The following is a 22,176-nucleotide window of genomic DNA, read 5'->3' as shown; positions in this document are numbered from 1 at the left end:
GGCCCACAGCAGCATTGGACCAAACCTCTTGGTACACCATATGGGTATGATTAACCCTGTCACTGCTGGTGAATTTAAAGCACTCCACTGTAAACTGATACTGATCTATATCAGCCTCTATTTTTTTTTTACTGGAAAGGCTTAATTAAGCGGAATAATTCAGCAAACTGTGATGTGAATACAAACAGTGCTTTGGATAAAGGTTTGTTTCAAACTCCAGGAGGCCCTCCGGCTGTATGCATAATGCAGGGTCTGAAATTTACTATTAAACATCGAAGAACTGGGTCTGACTCTTGGGACAATGTCACCATTACTCCTCCGCTGGACGTGAGAGCCAGGTCAGCCGAAAAAGATTCCGGGGATTCCTCCGTGGCTGGCTCCGGCGCTCATGACAACAGTGACAATGCAGCCGGGAGGAGGGGGGACTGGATGTAAAGGACATCCATCCTATAAACGGAGACTTGAGCTTGAAAATTAAAAGAGCTCTTAAAGCGTCTCTAATCATTACCAGCCTCGTGGAGAGCTCTGGCGCAGCATTGTGCACAAAAGGCACAAAAGAAGGGGGTGAATGTGTTCTGAGCGGCAAGACAGTAAAATAAACACATGAGTCAATGACGTGCGTGAGTGTGCAAAAGGTCACGGAGCAGGACAAACCTTGGGAGCGCTTTCATTTTAACTCCATTTTTTAATTTCGTTTTAAAGCATTCTCTCAGGTCTGATTCAACTTCACGCTCGGGTATGTGAGCGGTGACCTTATCTGACGCCGGGAAGTGGTGTGTCAAAATGTGTCCAAGGGGAGAGTCTTTGACTCCCGCCCCACAGGAGGCGTCCCTCTGTTTCCAGCTGAGGAAATGAATCACAAGTGTGTGCTGAGTTCACGTTTCCGTGTCCCTTAACTTTGGCCATGGACGCCTGTACACTAACCACTTCACCCACTGCTTCATAAGCCCCCCCTTTAACGTCATGTGTATCTTTCACTGCATCATCCTGTGGTCTTATCTGAGCAGCATGCACGCACTTCTGTCTCAACTTGCCAAGAGTGATAGCAACAGCTCTTCACTCGCCGCCGCTGGTATGGATATTTTTGCTCTGCGTACGTGAGTACGGGGAGAGGGCACTAGTAGCACAGGAGACCTGTTACCTCCAACATGATGGATGCATTTAATGGAGACAGACAGTGCGGATCGGGAAACAATACAGGGTGTTTTTGTGTTCCACAAAAAGCTCTGGCAAGTGGATCCTCTTGCCTAATGGGTAGGTAATGTGAAATGTGAGGTAGACATTTATCCCTGCAGGCCAACCGAAAGCTCTGAATGAATCCAGGACCCTCAGACACATCAATCATGAGCTTCTAAGGGCAGGGCATTGTCCCCTCAAGGAAAAACAACCCCTTATTTGACCCAGTAATAGTGTTTCCTGTAGAATATTGATGAAGTGAAGGGTGTCTGAACATGCCCGCAACTTGGAGGCATGTCCAAGGCATCACCGGTGCATGGAAATTGTAGGGTTGAGAAAATAAAGGTACAATATTCACTGGGATCACTTGCCCTACATCCAACCCGCAACACCTCTCGTGCAGCTTTTTTTTTTTACAAGCCGTCTAATTATTATCTTACAGGTCAGGAAAAATGTAAACACCAGAATGTAAGATAAGAGAACAGGTGCTGTGTGACATCCACGAACCTTCGCGCACCAGTGATTATCAAAGAAGAGCAACTTTGGAAAACATCTCCGACACGAAGGGCGCGTACGTGGCGAACATTCCAGCCGCCTGCTCACCTTGTACCGAATCGGGAGCGAGGCGGCGGCAGGCTTTCACTGAAGACGGCGTGCAGGCTTAGTGTAGCTGCAGCTTCCCTCAGAGGCTGAGCACCGTCTGCAGGCGTCCAACATGCCACGTGTCCACGGGGCCAGCCAGCCACCATCTGCAGTGAAGACAAGACTGGCACTCTCCCTTGCTATAAAATGCAGCCGGGAGAATCAACAGCTGTTGAAGAAGAGCTCTTTCCAAATAACAAGGGGTGTGTGTTTGGGAGGGGACGAGGGGGGGGGGGGGGGGGTTACTGTACATGAAAAGAAGATAGTGAGGATGTGAGACGGATGAGTGAAAGTACAGCCCTTGTGTCTTAGAAGGTAAATCCGTCAGCACCCTTGAGAGGGGGCTTTGGTAATAGCTGGTTAATGGTTACGTGCGCACAAAAGCAGTCCAGTATTTTTGTTGATACATTTAACTTCAGCTCCATTTGCAATAGGCTTTGTTTTTTCTCTGCAAATCAGTGAAAATATCTGAGAGTCTAAAAAAAAAAATAAAACAGAGAACAGAGTGCATGCGGCTTTTTCTCTGGCAGATAAATCTGTGTGCCCACACACATGTACGCGGCGTGCACATGTGGACACAGATGCACACAGAGCGCTTGCTCTCGGGCTTGAATTAAAACGAAATTGATTTCTCTTATCTCTGTTCGCACCCTCGCCCCGTTCGCACACATCCTTGAGACACCAGACTCCAGGTGAATTTCAATGTCAAAGGCGCGGAGGTAACGCGGCGCGCTGCAGTCTGTTCATTCTTCCGAGTGGCCGTGTGCGTTTCTGTGTAGGTGTGCGCGTGCGTTCGCGTGCGCGTGCCTCCAGCATGTGCAGTGTGACTGGTGGTGGGGGTTAGGCCTATTCATCTGTCTGGTGTGATCGTGGCTCTCTGTAACTGGGCCTAGGCGTGAGTATGCACTCTGTGATCTCCCAGATAAGAGTCATCCATCTGCTGTGTGTATCTGTCAGGGCCCAGGCAGCTCCTCTTATCGCTGCACTCATCCATTTCCTTCAATCATGCTCACTCCGTCCTCTCTTCTCATCCTCTGCTGTCTTCCCCTTCTGCACAGTTCAAATGCTGCGCTTCATCATGATTATCGGACGAGCGGACCGTCGCGGTCACGTGGCGCTGGAAGCACCCGAAAATACGCTCGTGACGTGCGGCTTCTGCAAATGTGCGCGCACAAAAGAGTGCCAGCCCTCACAACAAAGCATGTAGACATACACACAAAGGTATTTAGTATTCAGAGGCCCCGCTTCAGCCCCTCAGATTATTCACAACATTCACACGGCCCTTTTTTCCAGCGCACTTCGCGGGAGGAAATATCTTTCCCAACATTAATCATGCGGATGAAGAATGTGCTGCTGCCTGTTATCTTTCCATTTTTTATTTGTCTGCCATAAATCGGTCCGAGCAGGAGTTCGCAAGAAACGAGGCCTCCTGAAAACATGAGAGCATGAAGCGGCATGACAAGATGATTTGTGTACAGTAGCAACATGAGCTCAACCCGGGGGAGTGTAGTTTACACATGAGAATCCATTTAGGATTTTGCCACCCCATACATAACAAAGGCTTCACCGGCAACGCTCAGACCACAAAGGAGCTCGAGGATGGGTGTTGTTGTCCCTGCAATCTGTACTTTGTTTGTCACAATCAATATTGTAGGAACCAGCCCTATTATTAATTCATAGTTATAAGAGAACATGTGCTCTGAGGTGGGCTGAATACAGCTGCTTCAAAGAGGAGACTAATACCGTGTTTCACATGGGATCACTTCATGGAGCATAATGTGTTTCATCATCAGTATTAATAGTATATGCCCATCCTGGACCGCATACCCTGGGTGCTGCTACAACAGGACAGGTTTTTCGCTAGTGGAATATTTATAGCTGTGCATTAAAAGTGGAATCAAGGGTTTAAGTGTACCATTGCAACAGCGCTGCCGTTCCTTTGTCTGGGCCTGTCCAAAAATGTCTTGCCCCGGGCTATTTGCAGTGCTACATTCAAAATGTCAGTGATATCACAAGCTGTCTTCATATCAAAGGGGGACTACATTAAAGAACAGCTGTATTGCAGCAGGTTTTTTGTTTGATTCTTGTCTTAAAGGGAAACATGTTGCGGCAAAGTGAGTCAGAGATTACGTTAATATGTCACACGGCTATGCTTTATTAGGAATCTTTTGTGGACGTTTGAGGCAAGTTTTCTCCGTCATGCACATTTGAAAATTTCAATGGTGGATCAAAGTACTCAAATGACAGACTGGATTCACTCAACCGATACTCACCTTAAGCCTCAACAGGCCATGTGCCAATAACATGAACTACACCGCCACCATGTGGCTCTTCTATGAATAAATTCCAGTTCAGTGAGCTCACTGCACAGAAAATATAAGAAGGTATTTTGGTTGTGGGGTATGCGTAAAGCACAACAAACACCGAGGTGAAACAACTGTCTATTTTATTAGGTCTGAGGCAAAAGGTGGACATTTATCTGTAAGCAAAAACAAACAAAAATAATAAAGTCAACCAAAACAACAAGTAGGTATCATTAACTAGTGTTCTATAAAACACAGCACACAAAATATAACCTTCTGATCGTGTTTATGAAAAAATCCAGACTATTCGATAGATTTATCCATGGATTAAACAAGTCTTATCCTAAGGACAATGCTGAAGTATTATTTACAGGTTCATTGCTGAGAAAAGTAAGCAAATACAAATACCAAGGTTGTTACAGTGCACCCCGTGATGTGGCTGTGTGTTTAACGTTTACGGACGATGTGCACAGCGGTTTATTTCTGTAAGTAATCTAACCATCCTGTCATACATCTTGCGCGCACAGGCATGCCATAACGTGGATGTGTAGTAAAACATTGTAATAAATACAGTAGTTTTAAGATAACACAAATCTTGAAAACGTTACGAGAAAGTAAACCTTAAATGTTTCAGAAAGCAAATTAAGTTAAAAGAAAATACAAAACTCTACCAATTGTAGGAGAAGGAATCCAGAGGAAAGTTGGTCAAGCTACACAACGATTCTGAACATCGGAGACGGTTTACAGGTCGCAGACAGGGCTGGAGGTTGGTGAGTAACAGGACGGAAAGCATAGAAGAGGAATAAACACAAGTAGTCTATTAAAACAATAATTGTTCCTATTTACTACAGTAGAGTACACTTTTTTTTTTATACACAACCAACAATAACCAGTTTGTAAAAATCAGTAGGGTTCTTTCCACACAACTACCACCATGATCATCCCTGAGAACAAATTCTGGTTCAGTACTCAGTGCATCTGAAATGTACTGTCATTACCTCAAATTTAATGCTAGTGACATGTTTACTTTGTCACACGTCTAAATCTAAAAACAGCCCGAACTTCTTCATCTTGATACGACAGGTAATAATGCCTCTGAAAGGTTTTGAGTGATTTGTGATGCAAAATCTGATGAGAAGTGGCATCTAAATCTCATCTACGTGGTCGTGGTATAATGCTCCTCACCGAGTAGAAGAACACAACTTGTATGAACCGATGGGCAAAACATGCCCGAGGATCCTTTTAGAAAATAAAAATATGCAAAAAGTGAACAGAATACACAGAATACACAGTACCGACTGTATAAAACAGAGGGGACACATGCTGCCTTGGCTTTATTATTATTTAACCCTGATTTAAAAAGTTATGTTTTTTTTTCTCCTTATAGAAAACAACTCATAATCTGTGCATAAAACATCAGGAAGAAGGATTCAATGCTTGCGCTGTTAGTTTTTGTCAACTCTGCCTCCTCTTCCCAGTCTCTGGTCCCGATGTCGACGTGCCTTCTTTGACATACGCCTCTTCGCCTCCATCACTTCCCCTCAGGCCTCATCTTCCTCCTCCTCCTCCTCCTCCTCCTGGTCACTGTCATCTGAGCCTACAAGAGGGCAAAAAATTACAGCTATCACTGTAAAGGATGGTTGTAGTACATCAAAACACACCCTCACAAAAAAAAAAAAAAAACGGAAAACCCAAAATACATGGAAAAGAAGAAGAACTGCCACCCATAAGGTTACCCGACGTCTCACAGGTTACTTGTGATAATTGTGAGTTTGTAGCACTGCTGTTAAGAGTGATGTCTTACCGTCAATCACAATTTCTCCACCATCATCCTCCTCCTCTGGGCTCTCATCTGAGGAGGAGATATTTCCTGTCTCTTCAGTTCAGCCTGCATTACTCAGACATTTATATCTCAATGCTAATAAACCTCAGTCTCTCAGAAGATGTTCTAAACAGACGCTTTTGTTAACTAGCTATCAGCAGGTGTACATTTAGAAAGTGAGCTAAAATGAAATTAAAATGTGTATTTGTATAATTCAGGGTTTTAGAAGTCTTTACCAGTTGTGTTTTTCCACTAACCTGCACTTGGGCCCCTGTCGTCCTCCTCCTCTTCTTCTTCTTCTTCCTCCTCTTCCTCCCCCTCCTTACTGTGGCCTTGTTCAGGCTCACCCTTCTCCGAACCCTGCTCCTCGTCATCCGAGTCAGAGATCACCACACACTCATCTCTGTTGCCGTTTCCTGAAGCTCTGGCCGCAGTGCCACTACTGGACAAAAACCAAAACAAAAAAAACAAATCCACTCATTCATAAGTTCATCTCAACAGTAAATACACTCATTATTTTGGTATGCATCCCACCTGGTCTCTCCAGTGGGAGGAAAAAAATGTCAGGAAACTATTACCACACGTACTATAATTTTAAGGTACTGGGAATATTTGAAGGAATTTACAGCTTAATAAATGGTTTGCCCACTGACTGTGTGCACAAGTAGCTTTAATATGAGGATGTGTTTGCTTTACCTGCCGTTCTCCCTCGGTTCCCACAGAGGAGTGAGGTAGTATCTCAGAGGGTCTCTGTACAGGTCATCCTTCAATATCTAAACAAGAGGACAAAGATCCTTTCAATATATTTCAAGTCAATATGTTCTCTGACGTTTTTCAAATATGCCATGCACATTCCTACAAACCAGAACCAAACGTCTGCGTACAATACAGTACAGGAACACACGTCTAGGGACTATCATTTTAAAAACAAAAAATAGATTTCACCACAGAAACAAGCTTTCAAGAAATGAATACCGTTTCACAACTCCTAAGTGACAACCTTCAAACATCTATCCATTATCATAACCCAATATCAGTAAGAGGATGTTGTCATCCATACCTGCGCTACATCGTCTTGTCCTGGGTTACTGTGGTCGCTGAACCAGCTGAAAAAGGTTTCATAAACCCCCCGCGACGACTTCCTGGGTTCACTGTGGGCCGTCAGGTTGTGTCCACGATGCCACAGGATGGGGTTAGAGAACGACAAGGGAGATCCTGAAAGAGGTTCATTTCAGAATTTAACAGCCAAATAGACGTTTGAACAAAAGGATTTTCTCAATATCACACATGAATTCACTGTCATGATTTGAGCCATAAGCTTACGGCCGATTTAAGCCAGCTTGACCAGTCGGCGCCATGGCAGCTACTGTTGCAGCTATAGGCATTACGTTTTCATTATACCAATCATCATATCAAGAATTGTCTACTGACAAGAAATGATCTGCAAGTATTTTCTGAACTTGTCAAAACCCATGTTCAGATGTTTTCTAGAGATGTTCTCTCCTGAAAGAATTAAAATATAGGACAGATTGTTTTGTTGCAAATATTCTTCCAGGCAGCTACAACTATCTAAATCTAAAATGTCTTGTTTGACTGTGCTGCTGTACAGTTTGAGGGGTGTGGGTGTAATTTGTCAAGTTTGTAGAACTTCTTCCGTTTTTTGCCAATCTATTCGTCACTCTGTGGTTCAGCTTCCAAAAAACGTGTTGTTAGATATTTGTCACTTCTAATTATTTGATATGGTTTTTTCATGCACAAAATAAAAAGCTAACATACAATATTTGTATAGTACTTTACAGTGTGATGATACAAAATCTTTTTAGCATTTGTACTGTGCAAGTCCATTTCTTACATATGTTATGATAATTGTAATGAGTTAATCACCATGTTTATTTTTACCTCCCATCCCGAGGTGGAGCTCCTTCATGATGATATTGTTCTGAAAGTATGGGTTCCGCCTGAAGTGGAAGCGAATCCTGTAGCCCAGTTTGTTGTGTTTGAAAGACTCAATCTAAGAAAAACACAAGGAAATGCTTGAACTTTCCTGCTTAACGTATATGTCTGCCAGACATGTAAGAATGTAACACGGACACCTCCTACCTCAAGATCAGTCATGTAACTAAGAGCGTCCTCGTCCGTCTCATCAATGTGAGCTGAGAGATGAGGATGGTTCAACAGCTGGAACATCGAAGTTAAGATAAACACTCAACACATGGTCATTTAGAATACTTTAACACAAAGCATGAATGGAGAGAATAACATAATATCCATGTTTAAGGATACAGCTGTCACCCAAAAGCCGGGAATAGTTTTCGTGATGGAGCTCCTCTGGTCCAGATGTGGCCGTCGCTGGCGACTGATCTTCAGCTCCAGTCGTTGGTGAAGGCGGGCGCTTTTCTTCTCAAGAGCTTCCAGTCTCATTTGTACCTGCGCCAGAAGAGCCACTGACTGCCTCATCTCTGGGGCCATCTTCACTGACACAATGGCACACTCCCCATCATCATTGTCCTCGTTGTCTGATGGAAAAGAGGAGCTTGCCGTGGAGGAAGATCCAGACACAGACTCATCGCCTTCGTCTACTTCTGGGTTCTCATCTGCATCTTCTCTGTCAGTGCTGTGCACAGAAGTGGAGCTGTCTGCAGCTGCCGCTTGCGTTTTAGAGCCAACTTTTGAGGACTGGTGCCCCCCACGTTGTCTGCATTTACTCCCCTGTTTGATATGTTTTACTTTTTCAGATGAGCAAGGAGTCTCTTGACTGTCTTCCCCGTCTCCTCCTGTGAGACTGGCAAGTGCCTCAGCAGCTGCTATGGCTGCTGAGTCGGACTGGTCCATGGGAGTTGAGGATCGATGCTGTGTACCTTTAGTCTTCTCCGCTTGTTCTTGTGCGTCGTGCGACCCATGCGCCTCCGAGGGCTGTGGTTCGTCAGCGTTGCTGGCATCGTGGCCGTCAGCACTGGAGCTGTTGACAGGCTGTGTGATGGTGTCATCCGTGTGCACGGCAGCTGGCTCAGCCGCACTCTCCTTTGACTGGCCCTCGCTTCCCGCTGCTCCTTTGCTCTCGGCTTCACTGTTTTTACAACTTTCAGAAGTTACCCCTGTTTCTTTTAACACATCGCCTACTTTGGCGGACTTGCTGGGAACCGTGCTACCTCCATCCTGGTCGGGTGATGGACACCGTTTCCTGGACGCAGAGTCAGCGGACTGTGTGCAGTCTGTCACTTCGCTCATTCTAGCTAGCTAGCTAAATAGCTAACAAGCTAGATAGCCCGCGAGCTCGTATTAAACAATTTCTATGTAATCGACCACAGCGCTTAATTAGATGCTCAAAATACTGCCGCGAACTCGATATCGAGTCGTAGTGCAGCCTACATACTTGATAAAGCCAGAACAGGAAGCAGCCCTCGTATTTCTCCGCGGCCTTGTGGGACGTTAACAGTTAGCAGGCTATTGCTAACAGTTGTTAGCCAGCTCTCGTGTCCGAGCAACGGCGGCCGCGCCACATTTTCACCAATAAAACAAAAACAGAAAAGTCTCGCTCCAAGCAACCAAGTCGTTCTGTGCAGCTTCGTGGTGAGCTACAACCCTCGTTCTTTATATTAGTTTATGTTTGCATTATCCGTTAGCTTACTATCCGTGCAACGACGTGACAGAAAAACAATCCCCTGATTGGCTGCGATACGTCGCGCTAAAACGTCTCCACCAATCGCGTGCAAGGGTGTGTTTATACGGCAGTCCGTCCGTAGCCGCGGCTCGACTGCGCGGAGGAAACCGTCGCGTCAAGAAATGTAGTAAATAGCATATATTATATGATTTACGTTTAGCATCAAAACTAAGTGGCGTCTGTTTAATGTGTTGAAATACTGTATAATTGAAATAAAACACAACTGTGATGTACAAATTTAGAACATTTGAATTAATAACACAATATTTCATACTCTGAGCCTAGTGAATGACATTACTTTTTATGCGTAAGGTATGTCTTGGAGGTGTTAACAGTGTCTTGCGTGGTGGTTTACAGCGTCAAATGTGGGATGGGGTACGGCCTGTTCCCAAAAAAAGATTTGGACGCACATACCTATAAATAGCCCCCCAATCAAGATGGCACAGCCTCTTCTTTTTTTTTTTCTCCACACATGTGCAGGTTTGGTATGGCCTAATTTCACATGGCATGGCAAAAATGATCAGGAGCAAATTCTGCCCAGTAGTGTATGACTATTCAAAATCACCCCCTGGCAAAAAAAAATAAATAAATAAAATAATAAATAAAAATAAATAAAATTAGATGTTCTAAATTACTTTTGTATAATTGAATTGTAATTTTCCAAATAAAGCACATGTTCTGATCTACAACTACGACCTTAAATTACAATATCAACACACAGCATTTGATTACAAAGCTTTCATCAGGATGCTCGATTTAAATTGCACAAACACTCATCAAACATGATCAGTTACAGTCTAAGCTGAGATATATTTAGTGACAATATTAGACTGATGACACCTCATGAGGTCTCCAGAGGTTTCAGTAAATACACATGATGTCGAGCCTACATCGGCTTAAAACTATATATTACTAATGTTGGTAATTGGATATGATAATAAATTAATATTCGGAATCCAGTAGTGGGCGTTTTGACAGCCCGAACCAAATAGAACAAGGGGGAGTTGCAGGATTATACCAACTTAACAACAAATTCGGGGCATGGAAAAAACTGTAGGTCAGTGCTAAAATTAGAGGCTGCTGCTTTCGCGACAGCAGCCAAACTCTAAAGCATAAAGTCATGTAAACCAGTGGATCCACTATCACAAGGGCTGGCAAAGGCAAGCTTTCCAGAGGTGACATTAAACGCCGCACGTCCACAGCACAAGCTCTGTGCGTAACGCCGGCGCAGCGCTGGATCAAGACTGGATACTGCTGCGCGAACTATGAGTATTGACTAGTGTGTTTGGAGACGCCATATGAACCCTTTTCGGCGCAACGATTCCTTGTGCGTACATTTCTGCAAAAATGTCATTTTTAACCATACCGAGTCAAGAGGGCCTTTTCACCACTGTTAAAGCTGGCAAGTCAGCCGGGGGTTCAGAGAGTAGGTCACCCATGGACGCCGAGGACAATAATAATGATGACGACGATGATGAAGAGGATGACTCTGAAAACGTCCGCCTCATCCCGAGATGCTCCCCGGTGCCCAGAAAGAGAGGCTCGTCCATCTACGACGAGACTGCTGAGTATATGCGGATCCATTTGGCGCTGTCTGCCGGAAAGAGAGTGTCATTTGCCGATACAACAGGTGGGGATCTGGTGGATGTGAAGGAATTTGTTGCCTTTGATTCGGACGACGAAGCTGATAGCGCGAAGTGGGAGGAAGAGGAGGCAAAGTATCGAAAGCCAAAGCGAGAGCCGACCTATCGCGTGTACCCAGAGTTTACTGTGCGCACCGCCAGTGCCCTGCTGGAGGCTGTGCACAACAACAAAGTGGAGGTTGAGCAGATGTCTCCAGTGGAGAATGAGCCACTTGCCTTAAGTGGAATCGTGCGAGTCCTGAACATCTCCTTCCACAAAGCAGTTTACATCAGATCAACCATGGACAGCTGGGTGACTTACTTTGATCACCCAGCAGAGTACATCCAGGGCTCTCATGATGGGGACACTGATCAGTTCTCCTTCAAGCTGTCTTTCGCACCTCCTTATATCACACATGGCTCTCGCATTGAGTTTGTCGTTCGCTATGAAACCTCTAATGGTGATTACTGGGCCAATAACTCCTCTATGAATTATGTGGTAACCCTTCTCCTGTCCCATGAAGATGATGCACCTCAGGCAAACATCGATGCACAGCAAATAAGAAGTATCCTGAAACCTCCTAAAGCTTACAGGTACATTTCATATCACATTTGTCAGACAAAGGGATGGACAGTAAACTTCAGTAAACTGTAAACTGTAGACAGTAAACTGTCTATGTAATATTTTGTCTGCCTTTGATGTCTTTGCTCTCTGACATCCACAGATTTATCAACTCACTGATCATTGGTCAAACTTGAGACCCTGCAAGCTGTCCTGTTTTTAATCAGTGGGATATTAGGACCCTATTAGGCCCGGAACAAAATAAGAAATTCACAAGTTAAAAGCTTAGAAATCACAAAGAGAAAGGATTGGATGTAATAAATGCACTGTACAAAAGCTACAGAGCTGTACATATTAAATCCGTGCAAGGTTTTGTGGCTAAAATAACTTCAGCTTCGTCCAGTGATTCTGCCCAGAAACTACATTTGTCAGACTAAGAACAAAAGGATACCAGAGTGTCAGTAAAGTTACAATCAACAAGGACTCAGTGACAGTGGGGAAGCACTGTATCAGGTCATAAACTTTTGATGTGCGCATTTGCTTTTGATTTTTAAAGTCTAGAGACAAGTGAGAGACGGAAAGGGTCTTTCTTGGAGTGCGCACTGTGAAAGAATGCCAATCACCCACTGGCGTATGTGAGGCGATCAAAATAGGCAAAGGGAGGGTGTCGTTTTCAACCCTGGCGATTCCCTGCACTAAAACGTACCTCTGACCTTTTCTATCAGAGTCATATGGGAGCAGCAAAATCTCAAAGGAACAGACTGGCTTCTCTCCCTTGTGTAATTAGAGGCTGGCACACAGTTCGCTCGGCTACCTTCTGTACTCCATTAAAGTCCTAGTCCTCTAATTTATTGTAACATCGAGTGAAACACGTGAAAGTGTGTGATGAATCTCACAATGCGCTGTGACGGAGGAGATGGTTGCAAAGATCCCAAAGCTTGTAAGGACCTATAAAACTGGTATTACCGGTGTATAAAGTGAGGTGGCCGTCATGTAGCGGCCTTCGCTGCTGCAGCTGTTTGAAGGTAGGAAGGGGCCAGATGGGTTGTTAGGTTAGGGAAAGAGAATGATTGAACAGGAAGTTTCGGGAGCAGATAAGGTATCAGCATCGCCATTACAAATTGATATGGTGCTTTGAAGTTAATTTGATTTTTAGTATATTAACAAGGCAGCGAGTGGGAGAAAGATTATTAGCGAGTGTAGACACTAGAATGTTAATATCACTACATGACGTGGTTGAGTTTTTGCTCTGAGGTGTTTGTAAAGTTGAACAGTTGATATCGCTCTTTAAATTTCTGTTATATTATAAGGCTTGAGGTGTAACAGTCCTAATCTTTAGTCTTGTTTTCCACTGTGACCAGGGTCAAGCAGGGTTAAAAAATCAGATCAGACTAGGGCACCGCATCTAAATTAGTCTTTTCAGTCACACCCTACAAGGCGTAGATATAAACACGCTCCCTTCTTTAAGGTCATGCTCAGGTCTGGTTTTGGACCAAACACGTCCCCAAGTGTCTTCTCTCAGAGTAACCTGCCATCTCAAATGTAACCTTTAAAACCGTAAGGTGCAGAGCTTACCAAATGATCCTTTCACATGACTGCGCCTTTAACTTCCAAAGATCTGCGTCATATCTTTATCAGATTTTAAATCCGCCCCTCTGATGCAAATCTTGTAGCGCAACAAACACCAGGACGTGCAGAGCTTCTGTAGCTCTTGCCACATGCTCATCATGCTTCTTGACCTTTACTTCACTTGGCCTGCTTGACTGGACCCTTGCCAATGTTGCCCCCCACTTCTTTCAACTGAGGTGCCCTCAGACAGTGAACGTTCCTAAATAATACACGAAACTCATTTAGTATTAGTATTTAGAATTTTCTTTCAATCACAGTTGCTGCAATGACATTAGATATATAAATACCAATGTTAACTGAACTATGTCTCTATTGGCTTTTATTGTGCTTGTACTTGCCCTTAGTCAAGACTCTCCACCCAGCCCTCCAGGCGAACAGAAAAAATGTGACGGGTGATCATTGAGGCATTTAAATATTGCTTTCATAAGGCAGAATGAACTCAAAATACAAAACTGTCTGAGTGAACCAAGATATGAATATGGATCCGTCACTTTGCTGTCCATTGTTGGCTTACTTTAACGACAGCACTTCTCCTCGTAGTACAGTTATATCATACCCACCGACTGTACACAAACCATTATGTACACTGTGTTTTCACTGAGCACTACTCAACCTGAGGTATTGCGCCATTATTATGTTGGTGTTTCAGCGCACAGTCTCTCTGGGACATTTCAGTTGCTTTATTTGTGAAATCATGGACACACTTGGCAGTGTTTTAAAGTGCGTACTATTTTATTAACCCGAATGTATCTCTTTTCTTTCGCTGTCAATGATTTTAGGTCAGGGGATGGGCAGGAAGAAGAAGAAGAAGAAGAAGAAGAAGAAGAAGGTAAAGAATACATGGCTTTGCATAAAATCTATTTTTATATTGATTTTCTGTCAGACAAAGACTAACGAAGCCATTCAGATGTGTGGTGAAACAGGCTAAAAATAGTGTTTTTATTTCTACTTTTAAAAATTGCTTCTATTTCTATTTTAACCAAGATTCAGTTCATCTTATCAATCTGCTCTATATCTGCAGTAGAAGCTGGGGCCTCCTCGTCAAGACTTGTGCGGCCTATACCTGTGTGTCCAGTTATCATACAGCCAGAGATTGACATAGAGGTGAGTGTAAAGTAAGAAGAAGAGGGAACAGATTTTAATGCAGTGAGTGGTAGACCAAAAGGTCTTGAACTGGAGGCTTAAAAACAAAAAAAGAATTCTTAAAGAAGTTAATTTTTAAAGAAAAAAGCCCATGCTACCATATACTGTAAGCTTGGCTGCCATCGTAGGACACACGTGTAAAAAGTAGTTGGATTAGTTTCATATTGTCTTGGCCTGCATGCAGGTAACAGGTGAGCAGCCTTATCCCTGTAAATAAGTCATGTATCTAATAAAACATAACAAACACTTCTCTCCCCCGGTTTAAAGTTTATCATCATTGGCTTGGTTGTTTATATTGTTCACAGCTCATTGAAGCTTCAGCAACAACTTAGGTAAAGTCTTGCTTTCCACCGCTGTAGCACGAATACTGTATGTTATTCTCTATGTCGGTTTCTCGTTGCATTCATATCATGATGCATGCTCCTCAAATGTTCACATTTGGACTGAATGTATAGTATAAAAATAAATAAAATGTTTAAGTTATGAAAATAATACACAAGTATACATAAAATTATGAAATAGGTGTAGTAAAACGACTACGACTCCATAGAAATCACAATCCACAGTAACTGACAAAAGCACAGCTTAACCTCTGTGACCTAGCTGCTGGAACATTTCCTGAATAGCCTTATTGACTTTATTGTGATCAGATGAGAATTAAATACGAAGCTCAAGTTTATCACAAATACTGGAACCAACTAATTGTAAAATTTTAGTTGTCAGAGCCAGGCTAGCTGTTTTCACCTGCTTTTTAGTGTTTACCGTATGCTAAGCCATGCTAACCACCTCCCGTTTGGCATACACATGTGAGAATGTGAATAAATTATTGAAATGTCTTTACATGGGCACAAGCATTTCAGTAATAATCAAAATAACAGTCCCAGTCAAACCTACAAACATCTCATCTAACCTCTTCAATCTGTACACAATGGATCAGAAGAAATGTTTAATGGAATTGTGAGGGCTGGTACAGACCGTTTTATAGGAAAATATTAGCATCCTAATAACCATATAAAGACGTAATCAGGTTGTTTCTCTCAGGTTTGAATAAATACATTCTTTTTGTGTATGTTTGTGACATCAGGTGACACGATGAGTTTCTAGGGGGAAACTATATTCTCTAATCAGAATTATTTCAGTCAGGAATATTGTTCATGTAAATGTAGCCGTTGAATGTCAAAGAGAGAACTGTTTAAAGTTGAAATGTGTGACTGTAGGAGACAAGTAAAGTTTGCATTATTTCACTTGACAAAACATGACGATATTCCATCCTCTAACTGAATAATATGATAGCACCTGATGTTAATATCTCACCCATACACGGATGTATTTGTTTAGGCATGTACTCATCCAGCTCATCCTCATGTTTGTTCCACCGCAGTATTCACATGCATGCTTTTTCCTTCAGGAAATGAAAGATTAACCAGTCGACTACTAAATGAACAAGTTCCCTGCAACATTTGTCTCCCTTCGTACCACGTCCAGCCTTTCTCTTTCAATGGCTCCTTCAGTTGTGCACACAAATGTGGTTCCTTTGAAGCTTTTCGCCATATTATGATGCTATAAAATCATTTTGTTTTGATTTTTACGTTTCACGAAAGTGTCTGGTGAAAATATCTTCTGACAAAAAATCTAGTAAAAACAGTAAGGTAGTTAAGACTTGTTAATTTAGAGGACGTCTCGTTGTGTTAATTTGTTAATCCAGAAGCATGGAGATATAGACTATGATGTTAAAAAAGCCCTGACTTTTTTTTATCTATATCTAGCCGTCTTCCTCCGCCTAACACCTACATGTTTATTGTGGACGTTCTGTTTCTTGTGTTTAAAGTGTTTTTTTTTTCTTTTGCATTTGTTCTTCTGGTTGCTGTTTTCCTCTGTGTCTCATGCTTTTATAATAATGATGTGATCTTGATTTGACCTTGTATCTTTGCCACAGCAGTCTCAGGTAAAGCTCTTTCCTGCTGTACATTGTTGGCAATTTCCTCTTTGAACAAACATAAATGCACTGTATCTAGGGGATGGCGTTAGTTCTCATCCCTACTGTTCAAAGTCCAAACAACCTGGTTCAGTCTGTACAAAGATGTACATTTGGGAACCTGAGGATAAAAATATAAAATGATAAATAGATCTTGTGCAGTATGACTCCAGTTAAAGCCAGAGAAAATCATACATTTTTGCAAATCTCGTCATCCTGCCCATGTTTTGTTTGCATTTCCTCATGTCAGCATGAGGCCCACAGACAAACATTTGGATGCAGTAAAAAGGTTCCCTCAGTGTGCAACGTAAATGTGGAATACAAACCTCTCCTCCTTGTCTTCACACTCTCCTGGCTGTCACTGTCGTCTCACTGTTTCACTTCAACAGATTGCCGACCACCCGTCTGGTTCCTCTGTCCCATCCAACCAGGAGCTTCCATCCGTTGATGGCACACTGTCCTCTCACACTATGTCCCCAGGTGAAATGTTTCCCTGTATCTCTTCTGAAACCCCGCTTAAATCTAATTCAGCCCAACCACTCTGTGCCAGCGAATCAGTCCAGCCAGATAAGCGACAGCCTTTACCCAGGCTCCACTGTGAATTAGGCAACCAAATGTCAGAGCAGCCCACAGACAGTACTCCCGCTGCACTGCTGCCTGCTGCAGCTCCTTCTCTAGAACAAGAGCCCGAACCGAGACCAGACAACTCCCTGGCTGTCAGAGAGGAAATCCCTCCATCAGAGGAGCCTCGCATGTGTCTCCTCACCACTGAGACACAGGAGGACGCATCGACCGAGAACCCAGCAAGTCGCCCTTGTCTTGAACTGCCTTCCAAGTGCGTCTCTTCTCCCAGTGTGACTCAGGGCTCAGAGCAAGAGGTCGTAGTGGGACTGAGTGAGCGTGATGAAGGATTTTCAGAAGACGCCGACATGTCCACGGCGCAGCAGGAAGGCAGCACGCCTGTGAATTTGTGTCTTGTAGCAGAGAGTCTGGGAGCAGAAGGTGAAGCTCCACCGTCACCTGAGCTCACAGAGGTCCCCTCAGCGAGTGCAGGTGGCGATGAGGGGAGCCAAAACCCCACTCCTCAGTCTGTCTCGGCCCGGAAAGAGACCGGATGTGCTCCCCATATTTCCCCCGACACATTATTAGAGAACGAACAAAACACGTTGTCAGAGGTTTTCGAGCCCCAATCCGAGCATGTCGTCAACAGGAATCTGATGCCATCCTTTATCTTTCTGAGCGGAGTTGTCTCCCTCTCCATAGTGTTGCAGGAACCCGGTGCCCTCTTCCTCATTGGACTGCTGTTGGTTTTGCGGCGTTTGTGACTTTCCCTGTAGGCTTCATTCGGATCTTTTCCCCACTCAAGTGCCTTCCCATGATTCCGAGACAAGCACAGAGGCTCACGGGGGGGCTGCGGTTAATTTTTATGCAAAGTCTAACGAAAGGATTCTGAAACGTAAAGACAATATATTCATGCAAATGTTACATAATAGAACAGTAATCATCCTGGTACCACCACAACATTGAGCTCCCTCTTATATTAAAACAGCGTTTTGTTTTTAGAGATATTGTGCAAGTGCTCTATAATGACCTTTTTCCCTGTGGTTATGTGGAGATAGTGTACATGGTGTTCTATTCTGATTTGTTCAATCAGTAATTCGTCGCACTTAGTTTGGCTAGTTTGCTGTTGTCGATGTAGCCGAGGCTGTTGTTGTCCAACCACACACAGCCATAAGTCTGTGAGCTCCATGTGTTGTTGTGTCTGAAAAAAATAAAATAAAATAACATTACCATGGCGTGGGAAACTAAAGAGACCTGCTATACGAAAGGGAATCTGTTTACAAAATGCAAAGCGTGGTAGTATTTTTGCCTTAACACTAGCAAACAAACACAGGATTGAAGTGGATGCTGAGGGGAAAACGAATGGAAAACTGTCAGCACAGCACCTTCCATTTGATACGTCCTCCTGGTGATTCTTGTTGGTACATCTATTTTGTTGTTGTTGTTGCACAACCCCAACTTTCACAACCTAACAGACAGATTGAAGCACTTAATGACATGTCTGAAATGGTGAACTCTTCTACAGTGTGTTGCCATTAAAACGGTCCCCTTACCCTGTATCACTTTGTGTCTTTGTTTATTGCAACGCTTTTCTCTGCACACTTAACGAGACAATTTTGGAAATCGTGAGGGTGCACACACCTTCAAAATAACACCAGAGCCTTCAGCGCCTCCGTCACTGGGGTGTGCTCAGCTTTGCTTGAAGTGGAAATACACAGACAGAAACATGAGCTGCAGATAGTAGCCAAAGGTCATGCATTGCGCTGAAGTCATGGTGTCTTGCAGTACACATTGGGCCATTGTAAGCCAATAAGATCAGTGTTTGAAAGCTGAAAGTTCTCAGAAAACCTCGATGAGGGGTCACGGATTATTTCTGTTATAGTCGTGATGTCATCTGATGTCATCTTAATTTTTTAACCATGCAAATGTGTGATCTAATTAAACTACTGCTACAACTCCACACTGTACATTTTACAACCTTTTTTCTTTTTCTTTTTTTTTTTTACTTTTAACACGTATTTGTTTCTGTCTGTCCTCGGGTTTCGACACCCTGTGGATTATATGCGGATTACGCGTTAGGCATTAAAACAAAATTATTAATCAGAGCACACTCGCTTTTCCCAGACTTGAGCAGAGAAAATGGTAGCGGTGATTAATTTGTGTGATGGTCACATAGCTTCAGTGTGGAATGTATTAAAAATTTAAGCAGACTTAAAACTGACCCGCTAAGGATAATCAGTGTGAATTTTATAACAGATGCTGGCTTTGAAATAATTAGAGTCTTTTTAAGCAACAATCTTCACCAGTGATTTCAAAAGGGCTCTGCGAGTGTTGTGACATTATTACCAAATAGCAGTTGAAAGGGTTTTTTTTTTCTCTTCCTTGCCCAGTGTGGCATCACTCGGAGGGGCAGTTGTCGAGCTTGAACAGAATATTTCATCATAAGAAACGTCTGAAACAGCGGGAGAACCAGCTTTTACTTAAATAACAGCTTTAACAGTAAAACCCTCAAAGACGAGACAAATCTTGTTTTCTGTATTACCCCTGCTATTCTCAAACGATTACCACCAATACATGTTTATGGGCTTCATGGTGTCCATCATCATTGTCATTGCACCCGCATTTGACTTTATTACAGTTGACACATGCATTTCTAAAAGCAACACATATCTAATAATTCTATGAAAAACACTCATCAGAGACAAATGAAATACACATTTAAAAAATAAATAAATAAATTTTGAATGTTGCTTGAATATTAATCTAATCTAATCTAATCTAATCTAATCTAATCTAATCTAATCCAACTAACATCAAACAAAGCATCTTACACGTCAAATATACACTGGTGTACACCAATCAGCCACAGCATTAAACAGGAGGCGTAAATAGCATGAGAATCACAATTACTTTATTAATCCTAAAGGGAAATTACTTTTAGTTACACCAGCTCCTGCTCAAACTCTTCCAGAGTTCAGACCAAAGAGCAATGTAGACAATAAGAACATGTAAGAATAAGTAGACAATCATAATAAGAATGCACGCATCAATGTAATAAATATCACAAGATACATAAAAAAATAGTTTTATGCTCTGTAATAACTGGAATATGTGGTATTGCGCAACGGGATCTTGTGACAATTCAATGTTCTGCTGGGAAACCCTTGGACCTGGTATTTGTGTGGATGTTACTTAGACATGAAGGCCCAGAGGCCCCTCCCCCTCAGCCCATAGGACCCAAAGACCCCCACTAACAACAACCTGTTGCCAGGCACCACAGGACACCCTCAGAAGACACATGTCCATTCTCTGGTGAGTCTCAACTGTTTTGGAGGCACAAGAGAAACCTACACACTATTAGGAACGTGGTCGTAATGTTATGCCTGATTAGTGTAATTTACTTGTTTTCACTTGTTCTGAGACACAGTACATCTTAATTTTCCTCTAGGAAAGGTGCCCAAAATGTTTGGTCCACATACATACGTATACAAATTAATTGTGCGGTCTAGTAGAAGTACTGTTTATATATAAACACTAATATGATATTGCTAAAATTACTTGACTTAAGTCAAAGTTAATGCCTGCATTTGCTTAAAACAAACTGTCCGAATGCTACATGGAAAATCTAACACTGTGTCACACCAACAATAGCTTATAATAATTAAATTAGTTTTTGCAAATCATATTATTGGATGCTAGTATATCATGATCAGGAAGCAGAATGACCAAGGCATGTAACATATTCTTGGTAAAGGATTTAAAACTGGGACCTGCCGTCTATTTCATGCAAGCAACAAAATATACAAACCGACAAACCTTAGACTTAGAATAAATAGTTTGTTTTTACGGTCCTTATAATCCATCCGCAAAAAAAACAAACTGCACACACCTCGATCCACCCTGACACTTCACATATTACTGTAACATAACTGTGTTTTATGTACATAACTGCATATTTCTTCAATTTAAGAACACATTGGTGGAACCGCACTGCCACATTTCAAACCTCATTTCCTCAAGTCGACCTGTGAATAACTGACTAAAATATTTTTGCTGTATTGCAGCACATTGTTTTATTTGTCCTGAGCACGATCTAACAATAATGCCGTTTCATTTACACCTTAACATCGCAATGAGTCATTTGAAGTTATGTGATTTCGTTCAGGTTTAATCTGACAGCGTTGTATTATTTATTTGTTTGTTGTCCCACATTACACAGATTTGCCCCCGTTTCACAGTGGCTCATCGCTGGAATAAGTCACATTTTTATTCATTTATTTGAAAGTTTCTCCACCGTGGAGAAATCGGCAGGATTGCAAAAGAAATGTACTCTATATAGCTCAGCAGCATCACAGACTACAACCTCCAAAGTGATCACACTGTTTACTCACCAGCTTTTTATTTTTACATTGTTTCAGCATAAACTGAACATTATAACAGTCATGAAGATATGACTCAGTGCACAACTATTATGTTAGAATGCATATTTTTCACTTGTGTACCTAACGTTTTGGCAAGTGAGTGCATTGAAAAAGGATAAAATAAAACTAAGCTTGTTATAAAATGCACGAAGGGAGTTATAATTGAACAGAAAGGTGCTTGAATGGTCGATCAATCAATCAACTTTATTTATATAGCCCACTTAAAAACCACAGGGGAAGCCAAAGTGCTTTACATTGGGACATAGATGGTGGCTCAATGGCTCCGGTGGTGGTTTTAGGTGTTTTTTCTTTCTTTTCATTCTCCAAAAAGGAGGCCCAGTATTTCTCCTAGAGGACCCAGAATCCTTTGCTGCGGCCCTGTCAGGCCTGTGCGTGTCATTTTGGGTCCGGTCTGGTCCGGAGAGCAGGAGGCCAATTACATTTAAGACAGTTAGTTGTCAACCGGAGCTCCTCTCTGCGTCCACGCCGGAGACAATGGGCGCGTTTTACATGAGAGACGCTTAGAATAAAACATCTCTTTCAGGTCATTCGGTCCTCGATGCTGCACAGATCCACCTCTCCCTCCCTCCCTCCCTCCCTCTCTCCCTCCCTCCCTCTCTCTCTCTCTTTCTCTCTCTCTCCGAATAAAACCGACGGTT

The 22,176-nt window shown here is 42.7% G+C and overlaps 2 protein-coding genes across 11 annotated transcripts; one reads left to right on the top strand and one right to left on the bottom strand.

Moving 5' to 3' along the window:
- Positions 1–4,247: 4,247 nt before the first annotated feature.
- tspy (testis specific protein Y-linked) lies at positions 4,248–10,116 on the bottom strand. 7 transcript variants are annotated; one of them, XM_047578831.1, is made up of 8 exons: positions 8,227–10,116; positions 8,044–8,121; positions 7,828–7,954; positions 7,004–7,158; positions 6,640–6,716; positions 6,201–6,382; positions 5,926–5,973; positions 4,248–5,718 (listed from the first exon to the last, which is right to left on the bottom strand). In XM_047578831.1, the coding sequence occupies exons 1-8, from the start codon at positions 9,169–9,171 to the stop codon at positions 5,663–5,665; spliced, it is 1,668 nt and encodes a 555-aa protein (XP_047434787.1). In that variant the 5' UTR covers positions 9,172–10,116; the 3' UTR covers positions 4,248–5,662. The 7 variants fall into 7 exon arrangements, with proteins under 7 accessions (XP_047434787.1, XP_047434805.1, XP_047434779.1 ...); XM_047578849.1 differs by having other exon boundaries at positions 7,843–7,954; positions 8,227–9,983; XM_047578823.1 differs by having other exon boundaries at positions 6,201–6,385; positions 8,227–9,975.
- A 318-nt stretch (positions 10,117–10,434) lies between these two features.
- On the top strand, positions 10,435–18,655 carry si:ch211-167b20.8 (protein phosphatase 1 regulatory subunit 3F). Of its 4 annotated transcripts, none has more exons than XM_047578812.1 (4): positions 10,435–11,820; positions 14,197–14,246; positions 14,445–14,521; positions 16,925–18,655. In XM_047578812.1, the coding sequence occupies exons 1-4, from the start codon at positions 10,952–10,954 to the stop codon at positions 17,858–17,860; spliced, it is 1,932 nt and encodes a 643-aa protein (XP_047434768.1). In that variant the 5' UTR covers positions 10,435–10,951; the 3' UTR covers positions 17,861–18,655. The 4 variants fall into 4 exon arrangements, with proteins under 4 accessions (XP_047434768.1, XP_047434742.1, XP_047434760.1 ...); XM_047578786.1 differs by having other exon boundaries at positions 14,436–14,521; XM_047578804.1 differs by having other exon boundaries at positions 10,436–11,820; positions 14,442–14,521.
- The last annotated feature ends 3,521 nt before the right edge of the window (positions 18,656–22,176 follow it).

This window comes from Mugil cephalus, chromosome 1, assembly GCF_022458985.1.
Source record: "Mugil cephalus isolate CIBA_MC_2020 chromosome 1, CIBA_Mcephalus_1.1, whole genome shotgun sequence".
Classification (NCBI taxonomy): Eukaryota; Metazoa; Chordata; class Actinopteri; order Mugiliformes; family Mugilidae; genus Mugil; species Mugil cephalus.
Note: the sequence above shows the minus strand (reverse complement) of the source record. Positions and strands in the feature narration are given on the sequence as shown.

Bases quoted from the DNA above. Each gene is read 5' to 3' on its own strand.
- tspy (XM_047578823.1), bottom strand. From the start codon at position 9,171: ATGAGCGAAGTGACAGACTGCACACAGTCCGCTGACTCTGCGTCCAGG. The intron at 8,122-8,226 runs GTATCCTTAAAC...TCGATGTTCCAG, and splicing joins CCGGCTTTTGGGTGACAGCT to CTGTTGAACCATCCTCATCT. The intron at 5,974-6,200 runs GTTAGTGGAAAA...TCTCCTCCTCAG, and splicing joins CGACAGGGGCCCAAGTGCAG to ATGAGAGCCCAGAGGAGGAG.
- si:ch211-167b20.8 (XM_047578786.1), top strand. From the start codon at position 10,952: ATGTCATTTTTAACCATACCGAGTCAAGAGGGCCTTTTCACCACTGTT. The intron at 11,821-14,196 runs GTACATTTCATA...CAATGATTTTAG, and splicing joins AAACCTCCTAAAGCTTACAG to GTCAGGGGATGGGCAGGAAG. The intron at 14,522-16,924 runs GTGAGTGTAAAG...TCACTTCAACAG, and splicing joins AGCCAGAGATTGACATAGAG to ATTGCCGACCACCCGTCTGG.